The following is a 24,461-nucleotide window of genomic DNA, read 5'->3' on the forward strand; positions in this document are numbered from 1 at the left end:
TTCTCCAGTGTGCTCTACTTGATTTATCAGCTCCTACTGCTTTGTTCAGTGCCCAGTCCAATTTAACAGCTCGGCACTATTGTTCTCCCTCCAATGTCAGTGACCATGAGCCAACCATCCTAGTGCAGTCACTCCTACGCCACACTCAACAGCTGCTCCCTCCATACTGCGTCTGTGATCTATCAAACAGTGCAGGCACTCAGCAGCTTCACCTCTGCTTCACTGCTCATCCTGCACATTTCCCCTCTGTGTACTCCATCTGTTATAGATGTAGGTAATCCATCTCCCTGCACAAAACTCCCCCCTTCCCCGGGAAGACTAGGACTGCTTGTGTTTGCAGATTGTAAACTACATTCCCCTTGTGCACCGCTGTCAGAATTTGACAATAGAGGATTCCCTCCTCCATCTAGCTGCTAGCATACATCACAGATTCCCCCATGCGCCTCCCCCCCTATCTTTGCATGCAGCCAGGAAAGCACAGGGAAAGGTCACATGATCACTACACAACCCATAAAAAAGGTACTTTAAGAAATAAGAAGCAGAACAATTATATATATATATACAATTAGAACCCTTCATGACAGACGATTGATGTGAGTTTAGTATCATTTTAAAGTGGAATCCCAGCCTAAGCCTAATTATTCTTAAAGGGGTTGTAAGCCTCAGACATGAAATATGAACAAAGCATATCCCTCTATAGTGTGTACTTGTCTCAATTAAGAGCACTAAGTGGCATTTCTGTCTGCTGCTTCATTTCACTGCAATCAGCATGAATCACTTTCCTGACACCAAGAGGTAAAATGGTGACAGGGGAGGGACATCCAGCAGATTGACAGCCTCAGTTCTGTTCCTGTGTGCTGTGTGGAGGGGGGAGTGTCCATTCCCTCCAATCAGTTCTACTCACTGAGCTCTGCAGTGTGTAATTTCAGCTCTCTGTCCGCTTTTTTCTGAACTCTCAGCCAAGCTTTATAAATTCTGCACTGTGAATGGATATAGAGAAGAGAAGACTGAAGATAAACAAGTATAACTTATGTAGTAAGATTTGTTTCATCTCTGTGTATCACCTGAGACCGGTCACTTTACTGGGGATATGAAAGCAGGGATTTTTTTCTGCGGGAACACAGTTCTGGAACCTCCAGCACTGAATGTACTTAAGGTCAAGGGATGCTGGGGTGTGCTTGGGGGTCCATTGATGTTAGCTGCTTGGGATCTATTGTCACTGGGGAAGGGGAATCTATTGTTAAATGAAGAGTCTATTGTTGCTGGTAGGGATCTACTATTGAAGGAGGGGTCTGTTGTTGGCTGCTGGCAGGTCTGTACTGGCAGGTCTCTTAATGCTGGCTGCTGGGAGATCTATTGTTCCTGAGGAGGGATCTATTGTTCCTGAGGGGTGTATCGTTGTTGGCTGCAGGGAATCTATTTTACTTCTTTTCTTGTAATCATTAACAAATTCCATACAAATTACTCCACAACATGATACTTGGTTCTTTTTTCTCTATAAGGGGCAGTCCCGGGAGGTACGTAGTGGGTGGAACCCAGGGATGATGCATGGAGGTGGGGAGTTGGGTAGAGTGCAGAGACAAGGGGTTATTGGAAATTGGGGGGACGGGGACCTACACCTATTCACTGAGAAAAAAGCCCTGTATGAAAGGGTTTACAACCACTTTATAAAATATGTATATTTCCATATTTTCAGCTCGCTTCAGTCCGGTCAGGTGATCCTCTGCGTCAGTCAGTGGCGGCTGCAGGGGAGATAGTGCTTGACACCAGCTGGGAATTCAAGGAACGGTGATGTCACCCATAAGCCCCATGTCCCAGCCGCTGTCAGCACTCCCTCTCCCCTGCAGCTGCCACTGACTGACACAGGGGATCTGGATCACTTGACTAGACGGGAGCGTGCTGAAACTAAATAGGTACACTTAGTGTCCCTTTAAGTGGACAGTACACATAATACTCATCCCTATGCCATGGTTTACACTATGAACCACATATGAATCGCACAGGAACTGCACTCCATTCCTGTTCAATTCATCTGTGATTCAGTGCGGTGCAGTTTGAGCTTGTTTATCTTGAAGGGGCTCAAAGCACACTGCATCATACCAAAGTCATGCATGCACCAATTTTGGAACCGCGCTACAACCGGATCACATGGTCGTTTTGTACCAAGCGATCTGGCGGCAGGCAAATGCACTGCATTTGGAGAGATCGCAGGGGCAGTGTGATTAGAATGCGCTGCAGAAAACATGCCCGGATTGCAGGTTTCCCGTACCGCATTCTAGTGTGGACCTAGACTTATTCTTCCACAAAGATATAAAGCCTTATAAGGGATAAATATACATAATTAATAAAGAAACATTCACAGTTTTAATAATTTAGTATAAACAGCAAAGCTTTTTTTTTGTCGTTTGGATAGAGTGGAGAGGGATTAGAACACCTATCAGTTTTTAATGTTGACTGTGCAGCCATTAGGAAGATTCACCCTCTCTGTTTGTCCTATTTACCATTGAAAGTAAAAGAAATCCCAAATTTTGGGCTGTCCCAAGAACAGTAATAAAGGGAAAATCTTCCAATGGGGACACTAGTTCTGGTGACCTGGGGGTCCCCAAGGAATTCCCCTAATTTGAAGAGATTTTCTTTTAGGGTGAATTGCTCCACAGTGCCTACTGCTACAGAGGTCAATAGGGGTTTGTTTGGAAACCCATTTACTGCTTGTTAAAGTAGTATTAAAGTGTAACTAAATATTTTTTTTCTTGCCCTTGTGACTGGTTTTGGAGCACCTGACATAAAATGAATTTCTCATCTGGAATCAGTCTAGAATGCAGTCCCTTCCTTTATACCTTATGTTAGAAATGTTTGTTTGTTTGCTTTATCAAGGATGACCTAAAATTGCAGAAAAGATGGAATAAACTTCAGATAATAAAAGGAACAGATTTCTGCATGCACACTCGCTGTTCTTGAAATATTAATTCGTAATGAACGCAGCCGATCCTCCAAAGACTTTGTATTTCTCTAAATGTAGCGTTCCCTCCAGCCTGCGCCATTAGCAGCATGCTGCCTCTGCATTCTATCACAGCTCAGGCACATTTGAATAAACCACTTAATGTATCACATTGCTGCTCGTGCTGTGTGAAGCATAAAGGTTGTAGGTGCGTGTATACTCCAGGCTGTCATAGCAGTGACTTGAATAATGAGTTTGTTTCTTGGATGGGAAGTAATATGAATGTCTCAGTAAACTGACTTCAGGTTTCTTGTATCTTTTTTTATTCCCTCGCTAATGCAAATGTATTTTTGACAAAGGATCCATCCCACCATATCCCGGAATCCAACATTTTATTTACTAAAGGCTAATATTAAGACAGTCAATAATATCTGCTCCCTAGGGAGGGCCGTATTATTGATTGCCCCTCTGATAACCACATTACCCATAACCCATTGGATAAGTGTATTACACAAAGTGACTGTGGGAATATGCCATGCTATCTGTGACTCCTTATGGATTAATAATTCATTAGGACAGCGTCTCTCTCTAAAATGAAATACTCTTAGAAAAACCTGCCTATTATTTTCCACGCTTATTACTTTTTGGTATCTTTGTGATGCAATTTTTTTTTTACATAGAAATTAGTAAAAATTATTGGTTTCACTTAATTATCCACTATCTTCCCCAGTGCTTTACAGCAGCGGTCTCCAAACGGCCCGGGAGCCAGATGTGGCCCATTGCTTGCCTTTATCTGGTCCTTGGGTCATTATTTTTGCCATTGAATCCAACAATGGGGTACTATTTCTGCCATTGAATCCAGCAATGGGGTGCTATTCCTGCCATTGAATCAAACAATAGGGCACTATTCCTGCCATTGAATCAAACAATGGGGCACCATTCCTGCCATTGAATCCAATAATGGGGCACTATTCCTGCCAATGAATCCAACAATGGGGCACTATTCCTGCCAATGAATCCAACAATGGGGTACTATTCCTGCCATTGAATCCAACAATGGGGCACTATTCCTGCCATTGAATCCAACAATGGGGTACTATTCCTGCCAATGAATCCAACAATGGGGTACTATTCCTGCCAATGAATCCAACAATGGGGTACTATTCCTGCCAATGAATCTAACAATGGGGCAGTATTCCTGCCATTGAATCCAACAATGGGGTACTATTCCTGCCATTCAATCTAACAATGGGGCAGTATTCCTGCTATTGAATCCAACAATGGGTCACTATTCTTGCCATTGAATCCAAAAATGGGGCACTATTCCTGCTATTGAATCTAACAATGGGTCACTATTTTTGCCATTGTATTCAACAATGGGGCACTATTCCTGCCACTGAATCCAACAATGGAGCACTATTCCTGCCATTGAATCCAACACTGGAGCACTATTCTTGCCATTGAATCCAACAATGGGGCACTATTGTTGTCATTGAATTCAACTATTTTTCCCCCTAATACTAAAGATGGGGCATTGTTTACTCCCACTGGGCACCCCTAAAGCCTGAAGAACAGTAAACTGGCCTCTTGTTTAGAAAGTTTGGAGACCCCTGCTTTACAGGGACCATTAAAGCCTTCATAGCAATGTCTGCAGGAGCTTAGTCTAATGTTCGCATTGCAGTCATATGAACACCAGGACAAGGTACCCTTCCAGTATATTTTAGGATTTTGGGATTTAGAGCCAGGACCCATGTCAGGCAAGAGTCGCTTGTGACTCTAAGGTTTAGAAATGTCCTTCATGTCAAAGATAACTCAGATTAAAAGTTACATTAACCAGTTCCCCTTGAAAGGTTTTTACCTTCTTCATGACCAGGCCATTTTTTGCTATTTGGCACTGTGCTACCTTAGCTAACAATTTTTTGGTCAAGCGAAACTGTACACAAATGGCATTTATATAATTATTTTCACACAAATGGAGCTTTCTTTTGGTGGTATTTGATCACCACCTGTTTTTTTATTTTTTTATTATATAAATAAGAGACCAAAAATTTTGAAAAAAACCCAATATTTTTTACTTTTTCTTATAAAATATATCCAATAAAAAGATAAAAAAATAAATTCATCATATATCTAGGCCATGTATTCTGCCACACGTCTCTGGTAAAACAAAATCTCAATAAGTATATATTAACTGGTTTGTGTGAAAGTTATAGCATCAACAAATGTCGGTGTATAGATACTGGAATTTTTATTTATTAATTTTTATACTAGTAATGGTTGCGATCAGTGACTTATAGCGGGACTTTGACAGTGAGATGGGTAATCTGACTCTAACTGACACTGACATCACCGGTGACACTTGGCCGGGACCTACTGATCGTCATGTGCTGGAGCCAGTGACAACACAGCTGGGTCAGCAGGCAAACGCACACGTGCCCCCTACAATAATAAACAATCACGTGATTCTGCACAGCCAGCCCGCACTGTAGCAGTAAAAGTACAGTGTGCGGTCGCCAAGCGGTTAAAGACTAATTACACTTTTATTGCAAAAAAAATTCCCCTCTGGGTGATCTATGTACATTGCAGGAACTTGAACAAACTTGGTTGCAGATTCCTACCATGTGTTATTCTGAACAAATAGCTGTTTGGGTATCTGTGTCCATGTGCTGAGTGAATGGTTTTATAATTAGTAATCATCTTCTGCACTTGCAGGGCTCTAATGAGGAAAGTGGCAGGGTCTGCATCCCATTAGATGTGATTTTGCTGTGGAAGTATCTCACCAAAAATTATATTTTTGTTGCAGTGGATGCCCAAAATTTGACTTGCATCTTAGTGTAGACTTCTGGGAAAATAAGTGAGCTAATCACACAAAAAGGAAATCACATTTCTTGGGGGGGGGGGGGGGAGTGCTATGAACACCATCTGTGTACAGAACACCACCATATTGCATTGCATTGTACACAAAATTACAGCGCTGCAGATTGCAAACGAAAGGTAAATCTTAATAACATTAAATGACAATATCCCACATGGCAGAAAATATATTTGAAATATATTTAAAAAATTTTCTTCCCAAATATATTGACATATATATGAAATACTACAATTTATATACTGCTTGTCGAAATGCGTTTTTTATATATTACAAAATATATGAAAAATATTTTTCAAAATATATATTTTTTAAATTTATTCTTCAGATTTGTTTTACATATAAAGAAATCATTTTAATATATATTTTTACATATATTTGTAAATGCATTCCAAAAATGTAGATTAAATGTATTTTTAAAGACAAACAGTATATTTGAAAATTTATTTTTTAAAAATATTTTTCATATATTTTATAATAAAACCGCATTTCAACATACAGTATATTTATTTATTGAAATATATTTTGAAATATATTGAATATGGCCAAAATTGTAGTATTTCAAATATATGTCAATATATTTGGGAAGAATATTTTAAAAATATATTTCAAATACATTTTTCTTCCATGTGGGATGGCTTGTGCCACAATAGTATAAGCTATGCCTCCCCAACACTTATGCTAACTATCCAGTGTAAGAAATATGTACTATATATACTTACCTATTTTCAGCCTCCTCTAATCGCTCACGTGATCCCCGGCCTCAGCAGGGTACAGGAGAGGGCTCTGACAACGGCTAGTATAGCCTGGAGCAGTGATGTCACCCATAGGCTTCAATGGCGTATCCATTGTCAGCGCTCCCTCCTCTCCCCTGCAGCTGCGCTGGCCGGCAAAGGGGAGGCGGATCATGTGACTGGACCAGAGCGGCCTGAAAATAGGAAAGCATTTACATCTTTCTTACACAAGTTACTCTATATAGGTGTTGGGGGGGGGGGCAGTTTTAAGACTAGGTAGGTGTAAGCTTGAACTTGAATTCCACTGTAAAGTATATGTGAAAGAAAAAAAATGTTTAGTTTTGGATAGAGTGGAGGTGGAATAGAGCATCTGTCAGTTTTTATTGATGTCTGTGTCCCCATTAGGAAGATTTACCCTCCACATTTGTCCTTGTGGCTGTTATCACCAAAGGTGAAGAAAATCCCAAATTGTGGGTTGTCACCAGAACAGGAATAGAGGGGAAATCTTCCAATGGGAGCACTAGTTCTGGTTGCCCTGGTAACATACATGAATTTCCTCACTTTGGATGGATTTTTTCACTTCCTGTTGTGGCTTTGGTACAGGAAGTGAAGGGAAATCTACCCAATAGAACACAAATGGCCAAAAAGCTGACAGGAGTATAACCCTCCCTTACTCTATCCAAACGAAATAAAAATGTTTTGCCTTCAAGTTTTACTTTAAGACCTTACCAGCAATAAAGTGAATGTTAAGCAGTGGTTTCTTTCCTTTCCAACTTCTAATGTTTGTGTAGTAAGTGGGTAGGAGCTGTCCAGTGCTGAGTCTTTGCTGCTGTGTTACAACAATTTTAAAAAAACAAAAAAGAAATGTGTGATAAATTGCAGTTTACCAATCCCTAGATATAACTTCATTAGTTTTCTTTTTTAGGGCTCATTTGGACTGTCATTCTCAATTTATGCAGCGTTCTACATATATATTGTACATTCACATCAGTCCCTAACCATCAAGGAGCGTAAGGCCCCTAACTCACATTCATACATACACATACTGGAGCCAATTTAGACAGGATCCAATTAACCTGCCAGCATGTCTTTGGAGTGTGGGAGGAAACCAGAGTACCCGGAGGAAACCCACACAGGCAAAGGGAGAACATGAACACTCCAGGCAGGTGGTGCCATGGCTGGGATTCGAACCAATGACCCTAGTACTGCCAGGCGGAAGTGCTAACCATTTAGCCACTGTGCTGCCCAATAATTTATAAAAATGCTCCAGAATGCTTTTTCTTTTTGCAGGGAATCCAACTTGCTGTTCAGACACTTGGTTTGCTTTAAGGCTCGGTTCACACTGCTGCAGTCCCAAAGTCATGCGACCTTCTTGCAACTTCCTCACAACTTGCTTGCATCTTTTGTGATTTAACATTGCAGTCTATGGTGCTCAAGTAGCACCAAAGTCACAGAAAAGTAGTGCAGGAAACATTTTTGTAGCTGCGACTTGAGTCACATTGATTAAGACAAAACTCATTGAAATGAATATGTTTTGATTAGTCATGCGACTTTACGTGTCACCTAAGTTGCAGTAGTGTAAACTGGGGCTAAAGTGTAAATGTGGCCAGGTTGAGAACATATGGGCATTCACATTTTCTTAACAAGCAGTAAATAGTCCCCAAACATGCCCCCATTGACCTCTGTAGCAGTAGGCACTGTGGAGCAATTCACCCTCAAAGTTTATAACAGAAGCACTGAAGGGGCCCAAGTCATTCTCTCAGCAGCTCAGCTCACCCTGCTTCTTAGCAGCATTGCCAACTTCTAATCTCTAATGTGAACACGGAGCCGGTGCTCTGGGAAAGGAAGGGGAAAAGAGCTCACCCTTCTCCCCTTCCTTTCCTAGAGCACCTGTTCTGTGTTCACATTAGAGATTAGAAGTTGGCAATGCTGCTAAGAAGCAGGGTGAGCTGAGCTGCCAAGAGAGATGATCTGAACAAATTCAGTGCTTCTACTGAGGATTAATTGCTCCACAGTAGCAACCACTATAGAGGTCAGTTGGAGTTTTAAATCAATAGTTTCAATTTCTGATATCCCCAACAGCTGCTGGTGAAATCACTTTAGAAGCAAATGGCATTTTAGCATTTTTATTGTAAGTGGACAGCCCCTTTAAGCTATGAATAAATAGTGCCAGTGCTTTCCATTTCTCCCCAACACAGCCCACCTTGTTCAGCATTGTATAGCTAAATAATAGGCGGCTTATTTCCTGTCATTATTCGGACTATAAAAGCTTAAAAGAAACGATAGCTGTAATTACAGCATGCCAACGAGTAAGAGAACATAATACATGTTGTTTATTACTTGCTGCCCATGTCTGAGGCCAAAGGCAGTTTGTTGATGAGAAAACTTTTCTTTCCAGAACTGAACAAATAACAAGACTTCCCATAACCTGAAGGCCGGGGGGGAGTCATCAAGGAACAATGTTTTTCTGGAACGTTTACTTTGTTTCTTTGTAACTATACAAAAACCAATAAAAAATACCTAATTTGAAAAGCTGGGTTTTTTTCTGAAAATCGTGGTTTTAATTAGAAGAGAAAAGTATTTGGAATATTTTTGGGAGGGAGGACCACATGCTTTTTTGGTTCCATTCTCTTGAAACACCAGACTGGCATGTGGACTGGTATTTGTATAGCTGGTAGCATGTAAGCAGAATCAAATTGACTTATGTGGTGCAGCCTGTCAGTAGCAACTACACAGCAATGTCCCAGTAAAGTTTTATTATCAGGTGATCCTGCCAGTAAGTCTGTTATTTTTCAGCTTCGTTAACAGATCAAGCTGACCAGCAATAGGGGCAGTCGGTGGGTTCATACAAACCATTTCCCACTGAGAAGGAGTGCTTACAATGATCAGCTTTTATTCAATTATGGAAAACCTTTATCCCAAAAGAAAAAAAAGAATAGTTTCTGTAACTTTTTAAAAAGTGTTAGCTAGAGCTAGGCTTTAAATCATGTAAATTCCACCTAAAGCTGGGTACACACTTTGAGGGTTTTGTATTTTTTGTTCAACCACACACGTGATGTGGATGCAGGAATCACCCCAACCCAGACACCCCCCCCCCCCCTGTTGTGCTGTTGTATTCTGACAGCAGGGACTCTTCCTATGTCAGAATACACTGATCAGTGCTGCAGTCATTGACAGAGAGGCTGTTGAACCAGACAAATTTCAAACTGTGTGTACCCAGGCTAAATCTAACCACCCTTTCCACAGACAATGCTGCTGTCCAGGGGTGGCAACATTGCTTCTCCATAAATGCAGTGGAGGAATGAATGTAGCTGCCCATGGGCAGAGGTGTATTGTTGGCCAGATCACCAGGTTAAAATTTAAAAAAAAAAAGAAGAAAGGCCTGGTTTACACACATGGTTAAGCCCCCGCTCGCCCCCCTAAAGCAGCAAAGAAAGGGATTGTATACATGCCGCGACTATGATCTTTTGCATCCTGCATTTGGCAAAAATGATCCTTACCGTCATGCTTAGCTGGCAGCACCGCGTGCTAAATGCGACTCATTCAACTGAATGGGGCCACACTGTAACCACCTTTGCGACCACATGCAATGCATGCGATTGCGGCACAGTGGTGAGGGTTATTAGGGGTTAAAGCAGACAGCGAGGAAGTGACATAATGCCTCCTCACCACCTGTCAAACGCCCTTTGAAGATTGATTTACTGAGGATCGCTCTGCAGAGGGCAGCACAAGTGTAAACATACTCCATAAAGAAAAATTGCAGCCACCACATTTAAGTATTGGTAAACTGCGATATATTAGGTTTTGGTTTTGGATAACCTTTAAATGGGGTAAAAGAACACAGAAACTGATCTCCAGCAATGTACCTGTAACAGCACAGTTTCAGCACTGGACAGCTCCTACACACTGACAACACCAACTTCAGGCGTTGTAAAAAAATCCTACCACCTGCTCAACATTCACTTTATTGCCAGTAAAGGCGTAAAGTGTTACTAAACCCAGGACCCTGCATTCACTATATCCGGTCTCCCCGGACCCTGCATTCACTATATCCGGTCTCCCCGGACCCTGCATTCACTATATCCGGTCTCCCCGGACCCTGCATTCACTATATCCGGTCTCCCCGGACCCTGCATTCACTATATCTGGTCTCCCCGGACCTTGCATTCACTATATCTGGTCTCCCCGGACCCTGCATTCACTATATCTGGTCTCCCCGGACCCTGCATTCACTATATCCGGTCTCCCCGGACCCTGCATTCACTATATCTGGTCTCCCCGGACCCTGCATTCACTATATCCGGTCTCCCGGGACCCTGCATTCACTATATCTGGTCTCCTCGGACCCTGCATTTACTATATCTGGTCTCCCCAGACCATGCATTCACTATATCTGGTCTCCCCGGACCCTGCATCCACTATATCTGGTCTTCCCGGACCCTGCATTCTATATATCCGGTCTCCCTGGACCCTGCATGCACTATATCCGCTCTCCCCGGACCCTGCATCCACTATATCTGGTCTCCCCGGACCCCGCATTCACTATATCTGGTCTCCCCGGACCCTGCATTCACTGTATCTGGTCTCCCCGGACCCCGCATTTACTATATCTGGTCTCCTCGGACCCTGCATTCACTATATCTGGTCTCCTCGGACCCTGCATTCACTATATCTGGTCTCCCCGGACCCTGCATTCACTATATCTGGTCTCCCCGGACCCTGCATTCACTATATCTGGTCTCCCCGGACCCTGCATCCACTATATCTGGTCTTCCCGGACCCTGCATTCACTATATCTGGTCTCCCCGGACCCTGCATTATCTGTATTTGGTCTCCCCGGACCCTGCATTTACTATTTCTGGTCTCCCATGGTACACAGAACATGGAAATGCAACTATTTTAGTAATTATAAACTACTAAATACTTTTTCTCATCAGCAGTATATAGCAGTTGTGTGACTTCTATCAGTGTCCAGCTGAGCACTGGTTAAAGCTTGTAGGATAAGTTTTCATTCTCCTCTGATTGTCCTGTGAGGCTGCATAGCCCCTGATCCAGGGTTTAGTAACACTTTAACTGAAAGAAATGAAATGAAGTGCTAAATATAATACATAAATAAACTATATACACAATGTCATACAGTCTCTTTATGAAGTCATTTTACTGGGGCACACAAGCTTTTTGAAACCGATGATGTATTTCAGTAATGTTTCTTTACCACAAGAAAATAACAGGAATCATTTCTTTTTTTTATGCAGGTTTTGCAGATTTGTCCTAAAGACATGCGAGCAGATATCTGTGTCCACCTCAACCGCAAAGTGTTCAAAGAGCACCCTGCATTTCGTCTAGCTAGTGATGGGTGCCTGAGGGCGCTGGCCATGGAGTTCCAGACTGTACACTGTGCGCCAGGGGATCTCATCTACCATGCCGGGGAGAGTATAGACACCCTCTGCTTTGTGGTATCTGGCTCTTTGGAGGTCATCCAGGATGATGAAGTTGTGGCTATTTTGGGTAAGTGAAGATGGTTTATGATCTATTTGGATTGACATATCAGAGAGGGCAGAGCATTTCAAGAGGAAAAGGGTTGTCACCATTGCTTATCATTCAAAAATTATTAACGTAGCACCCTCTTAGATTGGTTGATCTGCTTCAGGTATTTTTTAACTTTAGCTCCTCTGTAATCAGTAGTGTGTGATTATTTTTGGCTGTTCTGGGTCTCACAGGCTGAAGGCTCAACTGCTTCCTCCTGCCTTCTAGTGGATTCCAGAATGCAGTGGGTTAGAAAAGGGAGGCCCCTGGCTTGAATATTTCTGTGATTTCAACCAATCCCTGGTGGGAAGATACCCATTAGGTGGCTGGGGGGGTGCATAAATAGTCAGGGTCCTGGAGCAACAGGGTTCTTGTCCAGCGGGAGAACACCCAGCCTGATGGGCTACTGCCCTTCTGAGCAGATTAGCTGAAGCCTGCAGTAATTCATCAATGCCTCAGTTCAATGGGAGCTAGGAGCCTACTTTCTAAGAGGGGCTGAAGCCAATTCAAAGCAGATTCACTGAGGATCTGGCCTGGGAACCCCCCAGGAGAAGTGTCTGGCTAATATTGGATGGAAGCATCCAAGCATACGGGGACATGAGATGTGAGTATAGGCCTAAGTGTGGGACCCTAGTGACTGTTTGCTGCTCTAACCCTTTGCTGAATTGGGACTGTTCCTTCCTTGGAGTTCTTGAGTTGCTTGTTCTCTTATTGTCTGCCAAGAGAGGAATTATCCTGAAAAGTGCAGCCAAGGCCAAAAGTGTCCACTGTAAATTTGTGTACTAAATTTGGAGTACTCAAAGCCTATCCTGCACCCCAACCAAGTCCAATGAGCATTAAGTCTTAAAAAGACATTCCTTGCCTGGATATTGAGTTGTGGGATTGTTCGTGCTGTTGTGTGCCTAGGTGCCTTTACACCCACAGGGGATGAGTACCTGTAAAAAATCTTCAGGGCCCATCAGGGGTCTGTGCTACATGTACACCCTTGGACATTTGCTTTAGTGATTCTGTTAAAGTGGAATACTTGTTTATACTATGCTGCTCAGAGGAGGCACTAGGCTTTGTAAGGCCTTAGGCTAAACATCACAAAGATCACCACTCATGCCCATAATGGGAAAAATAATTCAAGTGGAAAAAAATTAACTGGGGAACGGTAAGGCAACCATTGGCAGTTCCGGAGTGGGACTAACAATTTAGGTGTGCTGTAACCCATAACTATATCCTCTGTGTTAGGCCAGGGGGGAGAGTGATGGTGAGGTGGATGGAGGGGGGAAAAAAAACACAGGTTTGCAGTGTCTCACGGCTGACAGAGCAAATAGAGTACATACCAACCACAGGCCAAGACATGCAATGCCAACCACCACACTACAGTGACTCCACTAACCCCTAATCAATGCTGTCCTGTGGAGCACCCCTCCTTGTAGGCCCAGCAATGTCACAGCTCATTGTCTGGTGTGTGGAGCTCCAGAAGGGTTACACAAGAGGTGTGTGTGACAGGGCTCTTAACACTGCCTGAGCACAGCAACGTTAAAGTCCCCTATCCCTCAAAACTGGGGTAATGGGTTAGTAGATACATCTGTTTATCTGCACCCCTCACATTCTGTAGATACAGCTGTATACCTTCACCTCCCTCATATTGTATATAGAGCTGTATAGCTTCATTTCCTGCACTCCACTGTAGTCCCTTGAGTCTCCAGGTTCATATCCTTACTGGGCATATGTCCTACAATCAAGGACATCTGTGGCTCACGTACAATGTATGGTGTTCCTAAAATACAGGATATCTACTGAATGGATAGGATAAGTTGATTGAATTAAATTGATTTTGGTTTGAATGCTCATAGGGTTCCAAACACACCCTTTTGTTTTAACAAATTAAACTGATTTATAAAATGCTTACTCTGGAATGTGGCCAGTACTAAGTGGAAGAGGACAGCGGAGTCAGTATTTATTAGGCAGACTGCATCCCTTAAGTTATGTGTCTCTTGAGAAGAGGAGATTAAGGGGGGATATGGTCTCCGTGTATAATACATTAGGGGGGATATGATCACCATGTACAAATACATCAGTGGTTCACATAGTGAACTCGGTGTAGAGCTATTCACTCTGAGGACAAGGGGGCACTCTTTACGTCTGGAGGAAAATAAATGTAATCTCCAAACACGGAAAGGTTTCTTCACAGTGAGAGCTGTGAGAATGTGGAATAGACTCCCTCAAGAGTTGGTTCTGGCCAGCTCAGTGGATTGCTTCAAAAAAGGCCTAGATTGTTTCTTGAATACACAGAATATAACTGGATACTAACATTTATAGGTAAAGTTGATCCAGGGAACATCCGATTGCCTCTCTGGGGATCAGGAAGGAATTTTTTCCCTTACAGGAGCAAATTGCATCATGCTTTGGTGTTTTTTTTTGCCTTCCTCTGGATCAGCTGTGGGTATAGGATTATAACTTTTTTTTTTTTTTTTTTAATGGTTGAACTAGATGGACTTTTGTCTTTTGTCAGCCAGACTAACTATACGTAAATATATATGTCGAGGGCTAGTAAACTAAAGGGGAGCACTGCCATCTCACCGCCACCCTTTTTTAAAATGACCTCAGACTTTTCGAATTGTTTTTTTTTTACCTTGGTGTCATATGGGCAAGCCCTTATTGATATTGACAGAAAGGTTAGTGGGATTTCAGCAACCACTTTCTTCTACAGCCATTAAAATGGACAGGCTCAAAATTTATCAGCAAACTCAAGATAAAAGATAATGGGACAGAAAGGTAATAAAATATAAAAGAAAATGAAGAAGGTTTAGCGAAAATGTGTCCCAGGTTAAAATCTGAACCATATGATCATTTTCTTTATTCTAAAGAACTTTTAAAGGAAACCACTAGCAGTCGTTACAAAACCTGTCATTTCTGACCTCAGTTCTGCAAATGCTTGCTCTCATGCTTACTCTGCAACACTTTCTGCTTCAATACATTTTTATTGAAATTTACAGGTTTACAAAGGTTGAGTATACAAAAAAACAATAAAATTACAGAAGGTGCAGTAGGAAGGGCTGGAGTACCCTTTACAGGTACCAAGAAAATTCGGTAACATCTAAGACTAATACAGCTAAAAATTCCATAGGTAGCAGATTCATAGCGAGAGGACAACAGGTACTGCAGAGAATGATACAGATTCTACACAGTCCTAGAGAAGACAGTTCAAGACAAAACCCTTTGGGTATATCAAGGTTTTGCTTGTCTGGAATGGTAAAGAGATGAAAACAGGTACCTGTACAACAGCCCTCTGAGCGATCTGAAATGGAGGGCAAAAACTAAACAGCCCAACTAAAAAAAAAGGGAGTGGTTTGGAGGGGTGGGGTAGGTAAAGAAGCCAAGGACAGGTTGAATGGAGGAGAGGAAGGAGGAAGTAGAGAAGAGGATGGAATGGAGGATATGGAAAGTGTAGTGCCTGGGAGTGTCAGACCAGCCTAGTGGCTTCCCTGCAACACATTCAATTAATCAAATAATTACTGATTATTGAAATATTTGGAACTATTCCTACATTATTGCTTCTGGGGTCAGGGCCCACACTAGCGTAGTCTGAAGCTTGCTGGTGATACCCTGCGTAGGAACGTATGTACTACTCTCCACTTGGCTCTCCTACAGGCATGTGTATTCTTTCTAAAATCTTGAGTGCTTTGTGTATTTCTTCCAGATCTGTGCAGTAATTCAGTGTGAAATGTTACCTCTGTACAGGGGCTTCCTGTAATAAAGACTGGTCACTACTGCTCTCTCTCCTTGTGCAGAGAAACTGGTCTTTTCTCCACTCCCTCCCATAGTTTTCTACAGGCATTCTGCAGTAGGTGGGGTCTGTTGGGTCCGTCCTTTAAGCTCTGCTTTCTTCACGCTGCACAATTATGATTTCACCATTACATTTACAATGTAAAATCTGAGTTTGCAGAGGCATTTGGTGTCAGAAAAGTGGATTTACATCCTTTGTGACTGTTGAGGAATATATACAAACTCACCTTTTTTTGCTCGGAGTTCAGTTTTAAGATCCCCCTGCTCATGATAAGTAAAGAGAAGTTTTTAGGAATCACTGTTAAACAAGCCTGTATGTGATATCTGAGCTACTGTGTATCTGTAAACTTTCAGTCTCACAGAAAAGATGAGATCATACACAGAAACATTTTATCTCTGCTCACAATCGTGGCTATTATCTGACTCAGTGGTCTCTTCTCCAAGCTCAACAATGTCCCTGCTGATTTAATTTTGTCTGATTGCACTCTTCTGCTTTACACAAAATGTATTCTGCTTTATACAAAATGTATTCTCATCCCAATCTGTAACAGTCTGTATTTTATGTTTCAGCCATGCTTGATTTTACATATACTGCACCCAAGCTATAAAGTTGTTTTATCAGTGTGAGAGATGGCGAGGACGGGCAAGGGGTTGGATTTTTTTACTCCCACTGACCACCAAGCCTATGGCATTGTTTACTCCCACTGGGGCATTTTCTGTTCCCACTGGCCACAGTCTGGCCTCCCTAATATTAGAAGGCCAGTACGCTGGCCCTGTGTTGTGAAAGTTTGGAGACCCCTGTTCTAGAGGATTATAGAACTGTAGTTGGAGGGAAAAGCCTGATGGATATCAGCATTAGGCAACTGATGATCCTGTGAGTAAATTACCCCAGAGCTGAGGAATTAGGGATGGTGTTTAGCTCCTAAACTCCTGAAAAAAGTAAAGGTCACCATTAGCATAGAGATCCTGCGGAACATTCCTTTTTTGTACAGTGCAGCCAGAAAGTGGAGGAGTCCTCGAGTTATACAGCTTTGCAGTTTCAGGTTATCCCATGCTCCCTTATCCAAATTCAATGTTCCCAATAAAATCCCCCAAAAAAACCCTATAGACCAGGGTTTCTCAACTAGGGTTCCTTCAAAAGGTTGCTAGAGGTTCCTTGAGCAATAAGCTCTTTTTGCCACTCAGATACAGTCAGGTCCATAAATATTGGGACATTGACACAATTCTAACATTTTTGGCTCTATACACCACCACAATGGATTTGAAATGAAACGAACAAGATGTGCTTTAACTGCAGACTGTCAGCTTTAATTTGAGGGTATTTACATCCAAATCAGGTGAACAATGTAGGAATTACAACAGTTTGCATATTTGCCTCCCACTTGTTAAGGGACCAAAAGTAATGGGACAGAATAATAATCATAAATCAAACTTTCACTTTTTAATACTTGGTTGCAAATCCTTTGCAGTCAATTATAGCCTGAAGTCTGGAACGCATAGACATCACCAGACGCTGGGTTTCATCCCTGGTGATGCTCTGCCAGGCCTCTACTGCAACTGTCTTCAGTTCCTGCTTGTTCTTGGGGCATTTTCCCTTCAGTTTTGTCTTCAGCAAGTGAAATGCATGCTCATTCGGATTCAGGTCAGGTGATTGACTTGGCCATTGCATAACATTCCACTTCTTTCCCTTAAAAAACTCTTTGGTTGCTTTTGCAGTATGCTTTGAGTCATTGTCCATCTGCACTGTGAGGCAGCGTCCAATGAGTTCTGAAGCTTTCGGATGAATATGAGCAGATAATATTGCTCGAAACACTTCAGAATTCATCCTGCTGCTTTTGTCAGCAGTCATATCATCAATAAATACAAGAGAACCAGTTCCATTGGCAGCCATACATGCCCACGCCCTGACACTACCACCACCATGCTTCACTGATGAGGTGGTATGCTTAGGATCATGAGCAGTTCCTTTCCTTCTCCATACTCTTCTCTTCCCATCACTCTGGTACAAGTTGATCTTGGTCTCATCTGTCCATAGGATGTTGTTCCAGAACTGTGAAGGCTTTTATAGATGTCGTTTGGCAAACTGTAATCTGGCCTTCCTGTTTTGAGGCTCAACAATGGTTTACATCTTGTGGTGAACCCTCTGTATTCACTCTGGTGAAGTCTTCTCTTGATTGTTGACTTTGACACACATACACCTACCTCCTGGAGAGTGTTCTTGATCTGGCCAACTGTTGATGTCCCAAAATTTATGGACCTGACTGTAAGTTCCCACTGATACCATTGATCTTTTAAGCTATCTGCAAGTAGGTGATTCTTCCCAATGACCACAAGTGTAAGGAGCGTTCTTCCCACTGACCACTACCATGAGTTGTAGCTATAGTCATTTTTAGCAGGCGTTCCCTGAGACCAGAAAGTTATTTCAAGGGTTCTTCTGTGTTGAAAAGGTTGTGAAAGGCTGCCTAAATTGTTCTTTGGGGCCAGTGGAAGAGTGTAGAAAATGCTGCATGCCTGACTGTGTGTGCTCTAAGTGGAGAAATAGGACTTAGTTTACCAGCGGCTCTTACAGTGGTGCGCTACAGATGTATGGGACTTTCACGACACCAGATATAATTCAAACACCAAAAATTATGTAAAAACAGTCTATTTCTTCTGTATTACAGACCATGAAACCATATCTTAAAACACATACTGTTGGCTTAGCTCATAGAAGAACAGCCCCATTTGCAGCTCTCATAGACTCAAGTGTAACAGTCTTGATATATAGACACTACCAACGTGTTTCAATTATTGCTCTTCCTCAGGGAAATAAATATACCTGGAAGCTCATAGAGAGGTTAGCAGTTACAAGCCTACAGATGAAAGTCAAAAACAATAAGCCTGGTGTTGTGGTGGAGTGCTTCCATGGTGAAAGGGCTTCAAGAAGGGACAAAGGACAAATGAAAATGCAGAGATCCAGATGGCAACTGAGAGCTCTTACTTTGTGGAGGAGCATATTGTGCCGCTCCAAGCTAGGAATCAAAAAAGAGAAGTCACCCTGCCGACAGAGGAAGTGGGAGCAGCATCCACAAGTCATTCCAGAAACTTGGTGTAATTGGGAGATGGACACCGCCAAAACCTGTCCCAGGAGTTCGGTGCACATGTAATGGCCTCAGCCACCACTCTGGCCATGCCCACTGACTCGTTTTGGAACATCCACTGCCTCTGTGATCAAATGGGGCAAAACACATCAGAGGGCATGGACAGTGAGGTGGCTGAGGCCATCACATGTGCACCAGAATCAAGGGACAGATTTGAACTGAGCTCATCTCCCGATTAAGCTGAGAGCTCTTAACCACAGCCCAAAATGGGTTCATCCAAGAGCATCGATGACTGCAACACTCCAACACCAGGGAAGATGCAAACTATTTTTCCAATTTTTTTTTTTTGGCGCACATGAATGTTCACTTGACATGTACCAAATAAACAACAAAGTGGGTCTCTGTTGCAGAGTTTTTTCTGCAAAATTGCTGCTGCCAAGAGGAAGGCTTCTATGAGAGTGTTTTTTTTTTTTTTTTTTTTTTAACGTCCTGAGTGCATGAGGCCTTAGGTGTTTACAGGCATATTTGCAGAGGAGATTTTTCAGGCTGAAAAAAAAAACATCACAAGGACTGGCCAGGTTGCACTTCACCCTCTGAAACAGACGTTGTTGGCACTTTTCTTCCTCTACATCTGACTACATTGAACTGTGAGTTATTTCCCCAGCATTGCTCTACCGCCAAGGTGTTTGTAACATGGACATTTTGTTTAATACAAGTTCCAAGAGTTTACTGCCCGCACCACACTGCACCTCCTCACAGACTAAGGGAAGAATAAAACCTGTAAAGCAGCCATCCATTAGTAAACTTTTAAACAAACATTCATAGTAAAATTTGTGTAAAGATTCTCAATACATTCAATGACTTACGAATGGCATTCAAAAGAACTTTGCTTTAAAGTAGTAGATGAATGCTGCACGCAAAACAGTTCCAAGTGCATAGGAAGTGAAAAAAACTCATGGCTCCTTCCTTCTGATAGCTACACCCTCTGACGCGTTTCAACCCGCCCATAGAGCTTAGTTATAAAGGTATGGTCAAGGAGCAAGACTGCAAGGGGGTGTGGCTATTGGAAGGAGCCATGACTGAGGCCATTTTTCACTTCTTATGCACTTGGAGCTGTTGGGTGTACAACGTTCATCTATTACTCATTATACTGCTCACTGGATTACCACATACACCAGTAACCCTCATGAGTGGGATAATGGAGCCAAAGCTTCAGCACTTGGACTGGCTCTTTGTTATACATATACAAGGTCACAGTTTTGTTTGCTTTTAAAATTGGATTTTTTAATGAATGGACTTTTCCACTGGTAGCAATTCGTTCACTTGGGAAAAATTCACCATCATACACCTTTGGATTTTTCTCGTTACTGTCCTACCAGGGCTGTGAAATTCTCAAGACTGGATGGACAGAAATACAAATCCTTTGGCAAGTAAAACAACTCATATATAATATATACCATATATAAAGCTGTTTGCCTGCAGTTTATCATTAAAGTAGTTAGGTACACATATGGGTTACTCTTTCACCTGCCAAAGGATTTATAATTCTTTGCAGCCAGTCTTGTGATCCAAGTATCCCTGCCATATACTACAGCCAGGTAGTACAGACCTACACTGCAGCAGAAGCAAGGGTCAAGAACACCCCCATGAGGATTAGGAAGAAATAGGTGCACCACACCAATGGGTTAGAATCCAGAATATTTTTATTTAAGCAGGGCATTTCAGGGACTTACACAACATCCCCTTTATCAGAGATTAAAGTGCTAGGAGGAAAACTGGTGGACTTAATGCAGATAAAAATGCAGCTGAATCACCCCTTGTATAGAAACAAGCCTGTTACCTCATCAGGGAAGGGGAGTTGCAGTCTGTCACCTCACCTGCCACTCACATATTTATTTTTTAACTTTTATTTGTATCTCTTTGGCTGACCACACCAGCTCAATTTATTATTATTATCATTATTAATATTATTATTATTATTATCATGAGAAGAATATTATTAATGGAAAAATATATTTTTTTAAAATCTATATTTGTGTTTCTTTGGCTGTTCACATTTATTATTATTATTATTATTATTATTATTATTAATAATAATAATAATAATATTGAAATGAGCTCATGTAATTAGCTAAACAGATACAAATAAAGATTTAGAAAATATTTTTTTTTCGTAATACATTTTTATAATATGTAATAATATATTGAGCTTGTGACAAGCCAAACAGATGCAAATAAAGATTAAAACACATTTTTCTCAATAATAGTAATATTCTTTGATAATGATAATAATTTTTTTTCTATTATGATAATAATGTTAATGATATTTTTTCCATAATAGTGGATTGAGCTAATGTATTCACCCAGATACACACACACACACACACACACACACACACACACACATATATATATATATATATATATATATATGAAATTAATACAAATTGAGCTGGCATGATTAGCAGAACAGATACAAATAAAGATTTCAACATTCAAAAAAAAAAATTAAGTCAGCTCTGTATAAAGGCCCCCAGCATGGCCACTGCCAGACCACTAGGCACTAGACCTCAACAAGGATCCAGATCCCCCACAAACACAGAACACAGCAGGCCCCCTGCGATCGACCCGACAAGAGGTGCAGCCCAGATGGCAGTGCAAGTGGCCACCAATACTAATCTAGCCTTGCTCGCTTGCCCACTGCCCACCCCCCACCATTCAGCCAAGACCCCCAACAAGCCACGGTCCACGACCCAGGGGTTGGGGACCTCTTACATACTGTATACCACAATATCAGGAACGGACTGACAAATCATGGGGCCCCTGGGCAATAGGGGATCATGGGGCCCCTGTGTCCTTGCCCAAACTCAAAAAAGTCTATGAAAAAGGTACCAGGGGCATCTCATGGGGCCCCCTACTGACCCCAGGCCCTCAGGCAGTGCCCGAGTTTTCAAATGGTCAGTCTGCCCCTGACAATATGTATTATATCTATAAACGGGAGGGTTTCTCAGCTGCTTTTCAGATTTTCCTCTGTCCCATTACCATCTGCTACAAAAAGCCTATTGTTTAAAGAGATTAATAGCTCTGGTTAAAATGTACACATAAGTCAATCAGTCAAAGTAATGACTCATCCCTTATCGGACAGCTTTTTCAGAGGTTTCAATTAAAGAGTGAGAGGCCAAAGGCAGGCTACTACTACTATGCTTTCTCTATAGATAACCCATATTGTTATTGGGAACCTTTTGTCATGCATTAAATAGTTATCTGTGAAACAAAGATTGTACACATATTGCAACAAATTGCATATAAAACATCAGTTTAAAAATATATATAAATGTAAAATATTGTTCCCGAACCATTAACGTTTCCCTGTAAGGGGTGATTGTAATAAATGGTTTATACATTTGTATGTTTTGTAAACAAGCTGTGTGGGGCGATACTAGACTTCTAATATCTATGGTTTTCCTTGCTATGTATCCAATCAATAAATATGTTTCCTCCTCTTGCTGACCTTAACACTCTTGAATGCACGTCACATCTCATCAGAAAGTCAGTAGATGCACAGCTTTATAATAAAGCGCACACTGGACTTGTAGAAACTGCTGACTAAGGACAGGAGCCACGGGGACTGTCACATTAAAGCATGCTATAATGGAACCAAGAGCTACAAGGTGACAGCAAACCTGCATGAGGATTATTCATGGTTGTCATTATCTCTGCAATGCTAGCATTCTGCCTTATTCTACTCTCAACCTTTAAACACTTGTTTGTGCTACAGATGCATCCACTGAAGTACACATTTCAGCATCCCTGTGTCCAGCAGCGACAAATAGTGCAGAATTTAAGTTAAGTTAAAGTACAAAACTTTTTTATTTGTTTGGACAGAGTAGAGATGAAGAAGAACCCTTGTTAGGTTTTTATTTTATTTTCACAGTTTTCTATTTGTATTTTGGGTGAACAATTAGTACATTTTAGGTGCAAACATTGATAAAAAGTAACAGAAACAAAACCTCCTGCGCTCTAGGACTCAAAAAAAGGGTGGAAATGTGAAAGGATTCCTTGAAACAGTTCCACAAATGCATTGAAGGTTGTGCAGTACTAAAACAAGGCTGGGGAAGCCCGACCAAAACTGTGAAGTGAAGCAAAAAGAAAGCGCACCAACCTTACGCATTACCTCAGTAAACTATGAATTTATTAAATAAAAAATATATATACTCACAAACAAGGAAGTATAACAAGCATAAACAGATCCTCAAAGGAAAATGAAGTGTAGAGCCAGTGTGAGTCACATCATGAGGGTAGACTCTCAAAGTGATGCTGACGCGTTTCAAAGGGGGACCCTTCTTCATCAGAGCTTGATAAATAGACCTGGAAGTGTTTTTAGGCTCGGTTCACACTGCTGCAACCTCAAAGTCATGCAACTTCCAGTGCGACTTTGCATTGCAACTTGAAGCAACTTCACTGCAATGTTCATACGACTTTGATGTTTTGTGACTTTGGCTTAAAAAAACCCTCTGAAGTCACAGCCGGATTTGCAAACACAATGCAAAGATATGACTACCTTGTGACTTCTGTGATTTTAACATTGCAGTCATGGCACTCATGTGGCACCAAAGACGCAGAAACGTGGTTGAGGAACTATTGTTTTGTGACTGCAACTTGAATTGCAGAAATTAAGATGACACCTACTCAAATGAATGTGCTTTTTCTTCTCATGTGGCTTTCCATGTCCCAGGCCGCAGCAATTCGCACCAGAAATCGCATAGTGTGAATCGGGACTTAATTGTGTATATTATTTAAGGTGTTGCATAGTAAAATGATTACTTCGTTGTTCATATAAATAGGACACAAGACCCCGCATTTATTCTGACACCCCCTGTCCCGTCCCAGTACAAGAATCAGACTATATCTAATGTTTTTTTAAACAATTGTCATATAAGCAAATCAGCACAGGTCCAGTTGCCCCTCTCAAATACAAGTTGTATTCAGGGGAGGCTAGTCATTTGCAGTCAGCTAGAGCAGTTGGTGGTACGTTGCCCAGCATGGGAACCGCGTTCTTGTATGGGATTTACTCTGCTAACTTAATGGTAATTATCACATTAAAATGCAGCGCAAGCTGTGATAAGTGTGTCCTTCTATGTTGAAATTTTTGCTTTTTCCTCTTAAAAGCCTGTTATGACTCAGATGCCCAATTTTTTCCGCGTTTGTGTTATATTTCCAGAGCACATTCAAGGAAAGTGCTGCTATTTAAGCAATGTTATAGTTCAAAACAACATTTCAAAAACTGGATGCAATAAAGACCCGTCACTTTGTATACTTTGCACCATAATGTTCCAGCAAATTTAAAAGCTAGAAAATGACTGTATCGGGTAAACCATCAACTGTCTTGTGGCTTTTGTTTGTTATGATGGCAAAGCTGAGCAGCCAGCTGTGTAAAATCTGCTATTCTGGGATCAAGCAAGGCCTGATGTATCAAGAAAAGAATTTCTATCACCTCATCAACCAATCAGTTTCAAACCTGCCCTGAAAGTCTG

General features: G+C 41.6%; 1 protein-coding gene across 1 annotated transcript in view; it reads left to right on the plus strand.

Annotated features, from left to right (window-relative positions):
* Nucleotides 1–24,461, plus strand: part of KCNH1 (potassium voltage-gated channel subfamily H member 1) — a 501,591-nt gene that overhangs the window by 300,709 nt on the left and 176,421 nt on the right. The window contains exon 9 of the mRNA XM_089677806.1: nt 11,800–12,052. Coding sequence (XP_089533932.1) covers nt 11,800–12,052 — 253 coding nt within the window. The remainder of the gene's footprint in view (nt 1–11,799; nt 12,053–24,461) is intronic.

This window comes from Staurois parvus, unplaced genomic scaffold (genome assembly GCF_062004578.1).
Source record: "Staurois parvus isolate SC_StPar_1 unplaced genomic scaffold, SC_StPar_1.0 ptg000192l, whole genome shotgun sequence".
Classification (NCBI taxonomy): domain Eukaryota; kingdom Metazoa; phylum Chordata; class Amphibia; order Anura; family Ranidae; genus Staurois; species Staurois parvus.